General features: G+C 41.6%; 1 protein-coding gene across 2 annotated transcripts in view; it reads right to left on the bottom strand.

Moving 5' to 3' along the window:
- Positions 1–14922, bottom strand: part of dnah7 (dynein, axonemal, heavy chain 7) — an 816199-nt gene that overhangs the window by 560515 nt on the left and 240762 nt on the right. For both annotated transcript variants that reach the window (XM_085985836.1, XM_085985837.1), the window contains exons 21-23: positions 13622–13762; positions 12875–13087; positions 7586–7695 (exon numbers count right to left, since the gene is read on the bottom strand). In XM_085985836.1, the coding sequence (XP_085841962.1) occupies positions 7586–7695; positions 12875–13087; positions 13622–13762 (464 nt within the window). The remainder of the gene's footprint in view (positions 1–7585; positions 7696–12874; positions 13088–13621; positions 13763–14922) is intronic.

Genomic DNA, 14922 nt, shown 5'->3' with positions numbered 1-14922 from the left:
ATATCAAGACAGCCAGTTGGTTGTAAAGGTCCGCACTGCTGGTTCAACAGGACGAAAGTTCAAGCTGTTACGTCAAGAAAAAGGCTATGGAGCGCCATGTCAACCGGCTACACCAAAGAGATGTTGTTTGGAACGAGTCAAGATCAGAGACTGAATCTATGAACTGTTTCTGCAGAGACTGAACCTGTGAACTGTTCCCACCAAGATTATATCTGTAAATTGTTTTATATGACATTGACTCCACCGAGATTATATCTGTAATTTGTTTTATAGGAAGTTGAAGATATGTATGTTTAATGGGGACTCTGTAAGTAATAAGCTAAAAAGGGAGGATTGTAGTGTATGTACCTGTCTACCTTTAAGGGAACTATTGAATGTAACCGTTCACCTTTAAGAGAACTACTTTAGGTGTGGCACTATTTGTTTGGCTTCTGTATACTGTGATACCAATAGTGACCACACCAGTATATAAGTGTTGTGGCAGGATTGCTGGGGCAGATTCGCCCTGACCTTCGAATAGTAAAGACCTGTTTGTTTGTTACTCCTGAAGTCTGTGTCGTTATTAACCGTACAACCCACAGACTTTACAGGTGTCTCTGACAAGGCCAGCATTTACTGCCCATCCCTAGGGCGGTGTTGAAATTTGCAGAGGATACCAAAATAGAACATATAGTTAATTCTTTTGAAGACCAAAGGAAGTTAAAAAGGGATATTGATAAGCTGAGGGAATGGGATGAAAAATGGCATATGGATATCAGTAAGTGTGAGGTGATGCATTTTTCTAAAAAAAAATTACAGCTGTAATTATAATCTGAATAGAAGTAGGCTCAGTGCGGCAGAAGAGCAGAGGTACTTGGGGGTAGAGGTTCACAGGACAATAAAGGTAGCGCCTCAAGTTGATAAGGTCATTAAAAAAAGCTAATGGATTTCTAGGTTTTATCATGAGATACAGAATATAAAAACTAAGGAGGTAAAGATGAGTCTATATGAAACATTAAAAAGACCTCAGTTAGAGTACCGTGTGCAGAATTGGGCTCCACACAATAGGAAGCTTTAAAGAGGGTACATCGCAGATTCACTAGAATACTATCAGCTATGAGGAAATACAAATACGAAGGCTTAAAGAATTGGGGCTATTTTGTTAGTACAACACAGAACAAGGAGTGATATAATAGAAGTGTTTAAAATTATGAAAGCATGTGACAATGTAGATTGAAGCAGAGGGGTGTAGATTGAGGGGCAATAGATGCAAGATTAAATTTAAGTAAGTTAGAACAGAGAGCAAGACAAACTTTTTTACACAGAGTTCTAAGGCTGTGGAATTCATTTCCAGTGCTACTGGTTGAGGCAGAAATGATGTCAACATTCAAGATTAAAATCGATATGTAGATGAAAGGAAAAGGGATAAAGGGATATGGGAATATGGCGGGTAACTGTGATTAAGACTATTTGCTCGCATAGAGAATAAATACTGACGGACTAATTGGGTCAAATGGCCTGTTTAAATGTTGTAAGTTCTAGGTATAACTATGCCTCCAGTCCACATCCAAATATGACCACCACCCTTTCAAAGAGCATAGCTTGGAGGGTGGATGGCTGAGCTTTCAAAAAACTTCTCCAAAACATTAGAGGCGATCATGTGGTAACAGGGGAATAGAATGGCTTCTCCACTTCATTAGTCACTCACATCATTGGACAATCAAAATCATTTTCTGGAAATTTTTGAAACACCCGCAGAGAACAGTACATAAAACAATAATAACAACTTGTATTTATATAGTGCCTTTAACATAGTAGAATGTACCAAGATTCTTCACTGGAGCGTAATCAGAGAAAAATTGACATCAAGCCACATAAGGAAATATTAGGACAGTAGACCAAAAACTTGGTCAAAGAGGTAGGTTTTAAGGTGCGTCTTAAAGGAGGGGAGAGAGGTAGAGAGGCTGAAAAGTTTAGGGAGGAAATTCCAGAGCTTAGCGCCCAAGCAGCTGAAGGCACAGCCACTAATGATGGAGCTATGAAATTCGGGGATTCTCAAGAGGTTAGAATTGGAGGTGCAGAGAGATCTTGGAGGGTTGTAGGGCTGGAGGAGGTTACAGAGATAGGGAGGGGCAAGGCCATGAAGGGATTTGAAAACAAGGATGAGAATTTTAAAATCGAGGCATTGCCGGGCCGGGAGATCAATGTAGGTCAGTGAAGGTGATGGGTGAACGGGACTTGGAGTAAGTTAGGATATTGGCAGCAGAGTTTTAGGTGAGCTTAAGTTTATGGAGAATGGCCAGGAGAGCATTGGAATATTGGTAACTAAGGGTTTCAGTAGCAGATGAGCTGAGGTAGGGGCGGAGATGGGCGAAGTTACGGAGGTGGAAGTAGGCGGTCTTGGTGATGGAGAGATAATGGGTCGGATGCTCGGCTCAAATAGAACAGCAAGGTTGCAAATGGTTTGGTTCAGCCTCAGACATTGGCCAGGAAAAGGGATGCAGTCAGTCACTAGGGAATGGAGTTTGTTCACAATATATAATATAGCTGAGAAGAAGCTGAGTGGGCTGTTCACACTATATATACATGGGTCAAAGTAACAGGAAGATTGCAGAAAGAATGTCTGAAAGAATGAAATAAAAAAGGGAAAAATTAGAATATTTTTCAAATATACGATGTGTTAGCATTTCTTTTTATTAGGAATAGGGCTAAACAGAGTGTAAAGGTTGGGAATTTGGTGAGAGTGGAATTTGGCGCAGAGGGGGAAAGAAGGTGCTGATTTTTGCCTCCATTACTTGTAGCAGATCATGTTATAGGTAAATATTTAATTTAATCTACCTATAATTTAAACTAGCTCAAGTAATTAGTAAAGACTAAAAACTATAGGTTGAATAAATACATAAACTTTAATTAATTAAATAAATAAAACAAGGTTATATAGGGATAGCAGAAGGTGTGCTGCAACTGCAGCATGTGGGGAGTATCGCAATACCGGACAGCCACATCGCCAGCAAGTGTCTGCATCTCGAGGAACTTCAGCTCAGAGTTCTTGAGCTGGAGTCCAAGGTGCAGACATTGTGGGGCATTAGGGAGGGGGAGAGTTACCTGGACAATTTGATCCAGGAGGCAGTCACACCCCTTAGGTTAGAAAGTGGTACAGGTCTAATTAGTGGTCAGGCACAGGAGGGTGTGAGTCAGGCAGGTAAGGAGACCCCAGCAGCAGTGCTGGAGGAGACTCAGACTTTGCCCTTATCCAACAGGCACTAGGTTCAGGCTGCCTGAGTGGATGAGGGCAAAGTCTGCAGGGTGGATGAGAAAACTGACCACGGTACCATGGTCCCGGAGCCCATTCAAGTGGGGGGGGGGGGGAAGGTGGTAAGGAACAGTATAGTCAAGGGGATAGATACTGTTCTCTGCAACTGCGACTGGGAGTTTCGAAGGCTGTGTTGTCTGCCCGGTGCCAGGGTTAAGGATATCTCTTCATGGCGCAAGAAGAACTTGGAGTGGGAGGGGAAGGATCCAGTTGCCGTGGTCCACGTAGGAACCAACGACATAGGTAGAACTAGGAATGAGGTTATGTTGAGAGAGTTTGAGGAGCTAGAGTCAAAATTAAAATGCAGAACCTCACAGGTAATAATCTGAGTGTTACCTGAGCCACACACAAACTGGAATAGGGACAAACAGATTAGAAGGTTAAATGTGTGGCTGAGTGGTGTGGGAGGCAAGGGTTTTGATTCATGGGGCACTGGCCATAGTACTGGGGAAAGAGGGAGCTGTTCCATCGGGACGGGCTCCACTTAAAGCAAGCTGGGACCAGTGTCCTTGCAAATTGAATAATGAGGGCAGTAGATAGGGCTTCAAACTAATATGGGAGGGGGGGTGGTGGCGGAGATGGGAGGATTCAGGAAAGGTAAATTCAAAAGCAGTAAGAGAAATGTCAAAGCTGTAGAGCAGAGTAGCGATTTGAGTAAAAGCGTGCAGAGTTGGTCAGGAAGAAACAGAGAGATTAACAAAGGCAATAGGGCTATAGTGACTAAGGTGACATTAGGAAAAAATAGAAAAAAGTTAAAGCTAAAGGCACTATATCTGAATGCATGAAGCATTTGCAACAAAATAGATGAATTAATAGCACTGATAGAAATAAACAGGTTTGATCTATTAGCCACTATGGAGACGTGGTTGCAGAGTGACCAATATAATAGTTTCAGTGTCGGGTACAGTATAAATCAGGGAATTAGAGGTTCATGCGGGACTTTAATCTTCATATAACCTGGGCAAACCAAATTTGCAGTAATAGTGTGGAAGAAGAATTCATGGAATGCATTCAAAATAGTTTTTTAGATCAGTATGTCGAGGAACAAACTAAGGAACGGGCTATTTTAGATCTAGTATTGTGCAATTAGCCAGGGTTAATTAATAACCTTGTAGATAAGAAGCCTCTGGGGAAGAATGAACATAATATGATAGAATTTTATATTGAGTTTGAGAGTGATTTAGTTAAGTCCAAAACTAGGGTCTTAAACCTGAACAAAGCAAACTATGTAGATATGAAGGACGAGTTGGCTAAGATAGATTAGAAAACTAGATTAAAAGATATGACAGTGGATAAGCAATGGGAATACATTTAAAGATGTAATTCATAATTCGCAATGAATATACATTCCCTTGAGGGATAAAAACCCCACAGGAAAAGTGGCTAACAAGAGAAGTTAAAGAGAGTATTAGATTAAAGGAAGTGGCTGATAATGTTGCCAAAAAGAGTAGTAACCCTAAGGATTTGAAGGATTTTAGAATTCAGCAAAGAGATTGATAAAGAGAGAGAAAATAGAATATGAGCGTAAACTAGCAAGAGACATAAAAACAGACTGTAAAAACTTCTATAGGTATGTAAAAAGAAAGAGATTAGCGAAAGGAAATGTGGGTCCCTTACAGGCAGAGGCAGAAGAAACTATAATGGGGAATAAGGAATGGCAGACATTGAACAAAAACTTTGTATATGCCTTCATGGGAGAAGACACAAAAAACATTCTGGAAAAATGAAGAACCATGGATCTAGTGAGAATGAATAACTTAAAGAAATTAGTATTACTAAAGAAATAGTACTGGAGAAATTAATGGGACTAAAAGCCAACAAATCCCCTGGACCTGATGACCTCCATCCTAGGGTTTTAAAAGAAGTGGCTACAGAGATAATGGATGCATTGGTTTTGATCTTCCAAAATTCCCTGGATTCTAGAATGGTCCCTGCGGATTGGAAAATCGCAAATGTAACCCCGCTATTCAAGAAAGGAGGGGTAGAGAAAACAGAGAACTATATACAGTTAGCCTGACATCAGTAATAGGGAAAATGTTAGAATCTATTATTAAGGATGTGGTAACAGAGCACTTAAAAAATCATAATATGATTGGGCAGTCAACATGGATTTATGAAAGGGAAATCGTGTTTGACAAATCTGTTAGAGTTTTTTGAGGTCGTAACTAGGGTAGGTAAGGGGGAACCAGTGGATGTAGTGTATTTGGATTTTTAAAAAGCATTCGATAACGTGCCACACAGAGGTTATTACACAAAATTAGGGCACATGAGATTGGGGAATATATATTATTAGCATGGATTGAAGATTGGTTAACGGACAGAAAACAGAGAGTAGGAATAAAAGGGTCATTTTCAGGTTGGCAGGCTGTAACTTGTGGGGTACCGCAAGGATCAGTGTTTGGGCCTCAGCTATTTACAATCTACTGTATATCAATGACTTAGATGAGGGGACCGTGTATAATGTATCCAAGTTTGCTGATGATACAAAGCTAGGTGGGAAATTAAGTTGTAAGGAGGACGCAAAGAGGCTGCAAAGCGATATAGACAGGTTAAGTGAGTGGGCAAGAACATGGCAGATGGAATATAATGTTGAGAAATGTGAAGTTATCCACTTTGGTAGGAAAAATAGAAAAGCAGAATATTTTTTAAATGGTGAGAGATTGGGAAATGTTAGTATTCAGAGGGACCTGGGTGTCCTTGTACACAAAGAGTAAAGAAGTCTTACTGCAATTATATAGGGCCTTGGTGAGACCACACCTGGAGTACTGTCTACAGTCTTGGTCTCCTTACCTAAAGAAGGATATACTTGCCTTAGAGGGATTGCAACGAAGGTTCACTGGACTGATTCCTGGGATGGGGGATTGTTCTATGAGGACAGATTGAGTAGACTAGGCCTATATTCCCCAGAGTTTAGAAGAATGAGAGATGATCTCATTGAAACACATAAAATTCTTAAGGGGCTTGACAGGATAGATGCTGGAAGGATGTTTCCTCTGGCTGGGGTGTCTAGAACTAAGAGTCACAGTCTCAAAATAAGGGGTGGCCATTTAACACTGAAATGAGGAGACATTTCTTCACTCAATGGGTTGTGAATCTTTGTAATTCTCTATCCCAGAGGGCTGTGGATGCTCAGTCATTGAGTATAATCAAGTCAGAGATCGATAGATTTTTGGATACTAAGGGAATCAAGGGATATGGGGATCGGGCAGGAAGGTGGAGTTGAGGTAGAAGATCAGCCATGATCTTAATGAATGGCAGAGCAGGCTCGAAGGGGCGAATGGTTTACTTGTGGCTCCTATTTCTTATGTTCTTAATGTATGCACTTTCTCCTCTATATTGCTTCCTATAGTCTCCCAGTACAACACACCTCCCCACAAGTGAAACAAATGGAGAAATAGCTCTAAAAAGCAATATCTCAGCTAGGTTCCCGTCAGCAAGTGGCTCCATGGGGTTTTTCCATGTCATTACGCCATTCTTTTGGTTCTTAATCACAATCAGGCGTCGTCTTAGTCTCGATAATTCAGTGCCCAACTGTTAGGGAATGCTCGAGTCCTGGGTGTTTCTTATTGGGACTGATAACTGAAAAAGATGCCAGATGGCATGGAAAGTTATGGAACCCATCACACCATTGTTGAAGGTGTGGAGGCAGTTCTCCAGTCTGTCCATGTGCCATTTCAGTGGAAAAGGTGCATGATACACATTTTAGACAATCAGTTTTTGAAAACAAATGTTGACAATCTAGTTGGGAAAAGTAATTAAGTACATTCCATTAAATGCATCCAGTACTAAGTAAAAACTATTTTTGTTCACGTTTTGATATTTTTGGATATCTGTTGATATTTTCTTTTTAAGAACCTATTCTATTGTTAAAAAATAAACACATGGAACTGACTTGTGGTGAGTCTGCGAGAGTGGCCTTCAAGCATGCTGTTGCTTGGGATTCTGTCCCTCAACCAAAGGTCAGTGGATACCCCCAACGTACAGGGAATGCCAAGTGTTTGATAGATTCCTTCCTTGCTATTATAGACGTTTGTTTTATTATTAAAACATGAGACCAGAGATTGTGTGGGGAGGAGGGAAGTTACTATGGATTCTACTTTAATTTATATCTTAGGAATTACTGGGTTCAGGTAGTGTTTTCTACTTTTCTGACTTTGCTTGTCAGTTCACTGATTAATACAATTTATCCTTCTAAAGTATTTCCAGATTTTTACTCATTATTAATAATTTAGCAATATATCATAGCACTGTATCCTATTTTGTTTATTCAAGCATCATTTACAAAAAGCTCACCTGTAGCATCTGTCTGTAAGTGGAGTGATAACAAGTCGGGGGGTGTTTCCAAGATATTCATAGCCATAGGCTAAACCTGCATTGATCATTTTTGTCTGAAGTTCATTGTCCTATAAAATGAAGAGTACAAGGAGCTGCAAAAAGGCGATCATATTTGTCAAGGAACTAACAGCAGAATTTTGTTGGCATATCTCAATTACCACCCACTTTTATCATTCAGTTTAATTGTCACAGGCACTGTTCCCCAATTTTCTCCGATAACAAAATATCTGCAGATTATTATCGCTTTTCATTTTGAATCTTTAGGTACTGGGCCTAGAAATTCCAATGGTATTGTTACACCACTAGAAGTGCACCAGGGCAGGACTTCTGCTATCTTTTTGCTCCGAAGTTGCACCTGCCAGAAATCACAGGCTTGCCTCATTAGAACAGTGAAGTATGCAGGCTGTGTAACACTCAGCAGGGGGCCCAAGTTCATGCAAGGCTAGTTCCAATTAAAGCAAGCCGGCACTACTTAAAGGCAGTCTGGACCTCTTAAAGGGGAGGTGCCTTCTGCCTGCAACAGGTGATTGAAGTGTCTGGGAAGACAATGGAGAAGGAAGTTCTAATGATAGCACAACGGGGAGAAAGCGTGCACCTAGGTTCTCTGATGCAGCTCTGGAGGCCTTGGTCCAGGAGGTCAACTCCGGGAGAGAGGTCCTCTTTGCACAGGGGGCCAGGAGGCCATCCAAGCAACAGACCAGACTGCAGTGGGAGCAGATAGCCACTGTGGTAAATACCAGCAGTGTAACCCAGAGGTCCTGGACTCAGTGCAGAAAGAAGTTTAATGACCTCACACAAGTGGTCAAGGTCAGTGACTTCATCTTCAAATGCCATGTCCCACTATTTGCACCACAAGCCTCATACAATGCTTAATGCACCACCCATCACTCACCTACCAACAATCTCTATCAAACAGAACTCACACCTCACATTCATAGCTTCACCTCACCCTTACACACTTACCACTGCTGCAAGCCTCACACTCACATCTCACAGCTTGAACGTACTGTCAGTTATTCAACCATGACTGGCACATCACTCAAACACATTACACCACACTCATTGACACATTTCCATTTCTCTTGCAGGAAAAGGTGGCGCATAACCAGCGCCAGCAGACCTGAACTGGTGGGGGACAGGCTCGCCTGCATGAAAAGCTACAAACTCTTCCACAAATTTACACAGAGCCAGTAGGAATCAAAAAGCAAGTTACCTGAAAGTTGGTGATGATCCCTTTAAATAGCGCTGGTGGGGAGTTTCCTTCCTGCTGCTGAACGCATGTTCAGCTGTGCAAGGTTAACACAGGGCATTAGTTCCAATGATTACGATGAAAATGGCAGCGCTGGCATCAAATCAGCATTGCACGCTGATTGACATCACGATCTGCCTACTTACCATACTTCCAGCACAAGCTCCTAATGGTCGCTCTACCACCCTCACCAAGGTGGTGTCCGGCGTGGCCCGCACCAGACATGTGCACACGCTGCTCAGACGCCATTTTGGATCCAGTTCAGCACCCATAGCGCCCAAACAATGGGTGCTACGCAACTGAATTTTTAGCCTTATGTATCCTTTTAATGGTGTGATAAGTGTTAATTACTGCCAGTCAACCTCTCTGTCCCTGAAAATTAACTATTACAAGTGTGGAGTCTCATTCCTTCAGGTTTTAATTGTTTTTGGAGATTTATAAATTTAAAATATAAAATATAACTTTTTTTTACTTTCCTTTGTCTCTTTTTTCTCTCTCTTAATCCAATCCTTCTTTCCCTCTCTTTATTTCTCTTTCTGTACCTGATTTAACATTGAATTCACCCACTCTAATTTACACTTCCTTCTCATTTTTTGCGCTGTTAATTTCAAAATTCTTCAATCTGATTGGTTAAGGAAATACACAGTTGCTTGCAATGTTCACTCAGGTCCCAGATGCCCCAGTTCCCTCGCTGCGCTGTTGTCAGCTCGCACTTTCAACAACTTGCCATGCAAAAAATGTAGAAACCTAAATGTGTAAAGGTAAGTCTAACTGATGGCGTCAATAGGTCCACTCCTACAGCAAATTATGGCCCAAATTATATCTTATGATTATTCTATTCCACTGATAAAAGTAGTATCCAACTCTCTGCAATTGGCAGAATTTTTTTATGTTCTCCCTTGGAGATACAGGAAACTCTCGATTTACCGGCACCCAAACAACCGGAAATCTCGGTTAACCGGCAAAATTCAGGAGTAGGTTCAGTTAAGTTTTTCTTCATATTACTGGCCGTTTCTTGATTCTTAGCTGTGTAATCGGGGGTTCCTGCACTTGTTGCTAAGCAACGGGGACGCTTGGTCTGTGGCCGGGCTTCTTGCACCTGTTGCTAAGCAACAGGGAAGCCTGGATTTGTTGCTGTGTACGGAGCTCTCGTACCTTTTAACTATAACTCTCTGTAATCCGGACTTTTTGATAAACCGGCACCACGCCGGTCTCATCGGTGCTGGATAAAAAAGAGTTTCATGTACTGTTTTGTGTTTACATATTTATTTGCTTTTCAAAAAGATATAGAAATAATAGGTGTCATTACACTACTAGGTGTATTCGATAGGCCACCAACTAGTGGGAAAGATATAGAGGAGCAAATTTGCTGGGAAATTACAGAGAGATGCAAGAACTACAGGAATCTTTGTTATATCCGGCACCGACGGGACCGAGCTGTTGCCGATCTATCAAAACTGCCGGACATACAAAGTTAATGTTGAAGCATACGGAGATTTTCATCTCCGTATCTGACAACAAACACTGTTGCTTAGCAACAGCTTCAAACAGTCGGCCCGTACCTTGGAAGCGTCTCTGTAGCTTAGCAACAGCTTCAGAGAGACTTTCCAAAGCCTGACTGTTGGAAAAAAAAGCCACGAGAAGAAAAACAACCTAACAGAACGGCTCCTGATTTCTGCCGGTAGATTGAGGTTTCCGGACATACAACCTCCGGATAAACCAAAGTCTCCTGTATATAGTAGTAATAATGGGGGAGTTCAATTATCCTAATATAGACTGGGATAATAATAGTGTAAAGGGCAGAAATGGGGAAGAATTTCTGAAATGTGTTCAGGAGAACTTTCTGGATCAGTATGTTTCTGGCCCAACGAGGAAGGAGGCATTGCTGGATCTGGTTCTGGGGAATGAGGTGGGTCAAGTGGAGCAAGTGTCAGTAGGGGAACATTTAGGGAACAGTGATCATAGTATCATAAGGTATAGATTAGCTATGGAAAATGACAGGGAGCAATCTAGAGTAAAAATACTTAATTCAAGGAAGGCAAATTTCAGTGGGTTGAGAACAGATGTGGCCCGGGTAAATTGGAATCAAAGATTGGCAGACAAAACTGTAAGCTGCTTTTAAAGAGAAGATGGTTCGAGTACAGTTGCGGCACAATCCCACGAGGGGGAAAGGTAGGGCAAAGAACCACAGGTGACATGAGGAAAAACATTTTTATGCAGCGAGTGATTCGGATGTGGAATGCACTGCCTGAAAGGGGTTGGAGGCAGATTCAATCGTGGCTTTCAAAAGAGAATTGGATAAGTACTTGAAAGAAAAAAAATTGCAGGGCTACGGGGAAAGGGCGGGGGAGTGGGACGAGCTGAAGTGCTCTTGCAGAGAGTCGGCACAGGCTCAGCGGGCCAAATAGCCTCCTTCTGTGCTGCAACCATTCTATGATTCTATGATGTTGCTTAAGGAATTACAAGTAAACCTCATTTATATTCATTTCAAGTGCAAGTCATTGCAAACCATTCCTATATACCTTTTAGGAGCCAACTCAAATTGGAGCCATGAAACACCACAGGAGTTCTCTGCCATTACTTCGGTGGGAGACCAACAGAAGCCCCAGAGAAACAGTATAAATGATTGTTTCTGGCAATTCATGCCATTTCCCAGAGTTGCAGTGGGACCCTGGGAGAACCCCAGAAGAATTGCAGGGTCTGGAGCATGTCATCTTCCCACCCCTGTGTCTGAGGAATAGAGGGGAATTGTAACCCCAAAATGGGTGGGTTTGGGTCGGGGGTTTAAAAATCTTAAACCCGAACCCAACCCGCCTCGAACCCGCCCACTTCCAGTTTTAACGGAGGTGGGACAGGGGCAGGCAACCAACCCGCTCCCAGGAGGTGCCTTGGTCATTTAAATATTATAATGAGGCTGTGTGACTCACATTTTATGTGTCTTCCAGGTTTAACCCTGTTCGGCCTGGTTTCCCAGGCCTCAGGAGACCTGGTAGCTAAAGGGAGGCGAAGACAGCTGCATGGAAGAGGTAAGTAAGTGCCTTTCTAGCACTTCTTGTGGGCCAGGAGGAGCAGGAGGGCTTCTCCCTGTCCCACCAAGATAAACCTGCTTCCCCCACCCCCTAGGATCGCGACCTCCACCCCCCCCCAACTCCCTCAGCATCGCGGACCTCGCCTCCCAGGATCGTAGAATGCCCCACCACCACCCCCCAAAGATCAGACCTCCCCCAGAAACAGACCCCCACCCCTCCAGATTCACCCCCCACGCTTTCACTATCCTAGCAGCTGGCTTCCTGTATGCTCCTGGCCTGTGGCCTCCTCCGGAGGGTTCCCTGCCTGACAGGGAGCCAAGCCTGTCAATCAGGCTGACTTCTAAGTGGGGAATCGCTGGGAAAAAACAGCCGTATGCTGTGGAGTAAAAACTCCACAGCATGAACGCAACTCTTCACCGTGCCCCCCGCTCAGAAATCCCGCCCATAATGTCTAACATGAACATTTTGATCCTGCTTATTCAAAATGCGATATCTGCGTCAAGGTGTTGTGACAAATTGTATGATGCACATAGCAGATACTGATGCTTTTCCACTTACAATGGGGTTAGCATTCCAGCAGCAATTGATCTTCAGTCACTTATAGCATCAAATCTTTATACTTTTGAATCCATGTTTTAAATTGTTTTATCATTTGCCAAACATGACTTCATTGTGAAAGCAGAATATTGGGTTCCAAAGCATTAACACACCTGCAGGAGCAAAGCCCTTTCCTAAAATCTTCCACACCAATATTTTATTTGTATACTGAAGCAATTTTTCACAAACAAAAGTGGACTAACAACTAGTGCTGGCTTTATGTGTCATTTGAGCTGGCAAGGTTTTTTGTCCCACATGCATCATAAATTTCAACTCTTAAGCAATAGAATCACCAATATTATGAAATAATCTAATTAAAAATGCACTTACAGAATGTTTAAATGACTCAGGGCATTACAAGTATTCACTCACCTCCCAGTAGTACCTCAGCTGGCTCAACCATTCAAAGTCATTTTCATCATTGATTTTTTTCTTTACCAGAACTGCCAAGACATCTCTGGCATGCACATCTAGCACAACCAAAGCCCCAAGAGTAATACGAGTCTGCTTGGATAGTTTTCCACGTACTATGGTAACAATATCATCAATCTGCTTGTTATTCTGATCCAGATATTGCTCGAGGGCCTAAGAAGTAAATGGGGTAGGCCATTTAACTGTATGCAGTAAGGATCAAACTCAATTTACCATATGTAGAGCAAACATTTTTTCTGCCATTGACTATGAACGGCCAAAAAATTAGTCCATTGTACCTTGTTTTGCTCTACCACTCGGTCTTTTAAAAGAAATCTTCAACTTTCTAATTAAACCATTGAAGATAACTCTGTCAATTTAAATCACCTGCTTACAATACGTCACAGGCATGCCAAAATGATAATACTAGAAAATAGCATTATATTCTTCATCATAATTGCAATCTTTCTGCTCGTAATAGGATTAAATTAATTGAACAGAGTGGACCAAAGGCAATGCTTTGCAAGCTTACTCTACTTTCAGTTTAAAACAGATGAAATTTTAAAATCAAAATTTTTAAATTACAACTTTCCGACTATTTATTTCAACTACAGTATATGTATCAGTTTGAAAACATAAGTATTTACAAAAAATCATTTAACTTTTGAAAGTAGATTTTTTTCTACTCTTTCTCCAAACTTCACTTACCTGTTGACCCGCTTTAATAGAATTTTGAACCTCTTGTGTCCAAAACATCTGTGAGACACACAACACAGTCTGACCAGGCCAGTTTCTCACCCAATCTATACGTGGAGTCTTTGGATAAGCTTCACTCGCTTCGCCAATAACCTTTGCATTAATTACAAAACAAAATATGTAATTGCAGCATTTGTGCAGTTAATATTCATTTAAGTGCTTTTGTTATAGTTTTAATGCAGTTTTTGGTTTTTCCACTGTTCTAGATACAGAGAAAGGGACAAAATCAATACAGCAGTTAATTGAATGCATTAATCATAAAAGTAGTAACCATAGCACTTGTATTAGCTGTACAGTATTCTAATTTAACCATCTTGTATCACACCAGATGGATGAACTGCTTCAGAAAGGGAAAGGGGATAAGCCAGGAAATTATAGAAGTTAGTCTTACTTCAGTTGTGGTAAACTCGAAGGGGTAGAAATTGGATCTCTTTGCCTTCATTTTGCAGGTACAAAATGAGCGTATTGAGGTCCAAATTCAGGACCAACATTCTGCGCATTAAAGACACATCAAAAGCATCTGACACAATATTGGATCAGGCCTTTTTTCAGACATCCCTGGTGTTAAGCCACTTACATATGTAGATGAGGGGCGTAGCGCCTGCTTTAGGCCCGCTTTGCTAAATTGGATTCCAATAAGTGGAGCAGGCGCCAGGCTTTAGCTTAAGGCTGCTACCGGCAAGGCAAGCAGCCTGAAGTTAATTGATTTTAAATGGGCAAGCTGCCTGTGGAGGCATGACAGGTGCCGGCAGCTCATCAAATAATGTAAATGAGGCCAAATTTTAGGCCGGCCTTAGGCCTCCTAGTTGGGGCATGCGCTGTCTGTGTGCCACTAGTTATGCTCCCGAAGACTTGCCATAACCAACTTCTAGGCCTTAAAATTCAAAATAAGGAATGAAATGGTTGAACACTTAGAAAGGAATGGGGTAATTAGGAATAGTCAGCATAGAATTGTAGGGGGCAGGCGGCTGCTTGATTAATTTAATCAAATCACAAAGCATATAGAAAAGTGAATACAGCCTATGCTATATATATGGATTTTCAGAAGACATTTGATAAAATGCCACATAAGACACTTCTGGAGATTGAGGCACAAGGTACTATAGGAAATGTAACTTTATGGATAGATGAATGACTGGGAAATCGAAAGACATTACATTTATATGAACCTTTCATAACCACCAGATGTCCCAATGCTTCAAAACTAATTAATTACTTTTCATTTTGAAATGTAGTTATTTTTTGTAGGTAAG

This window comes from Somniosus microcephalus, chromosome 4 (assembly GCF_052327205.1).
Source record: "Somniosus microcephalus isolate GS21.2 chromosome 4, FLI_Smic_1.0, whole genome shotgun sequence".
NCBI classification, from domain to species: Eukaryota; Metazoa; Chordata; class Chondrichthyes; order Squaliformes; family Somniosidae; genus Somniosus; species Somniosus microcephalus.
The sequence above is the reverse complement of the archived record's forward strand: the minus strand, read 5'-3'. Positions and strand labels throughout refer to the sequence as shown.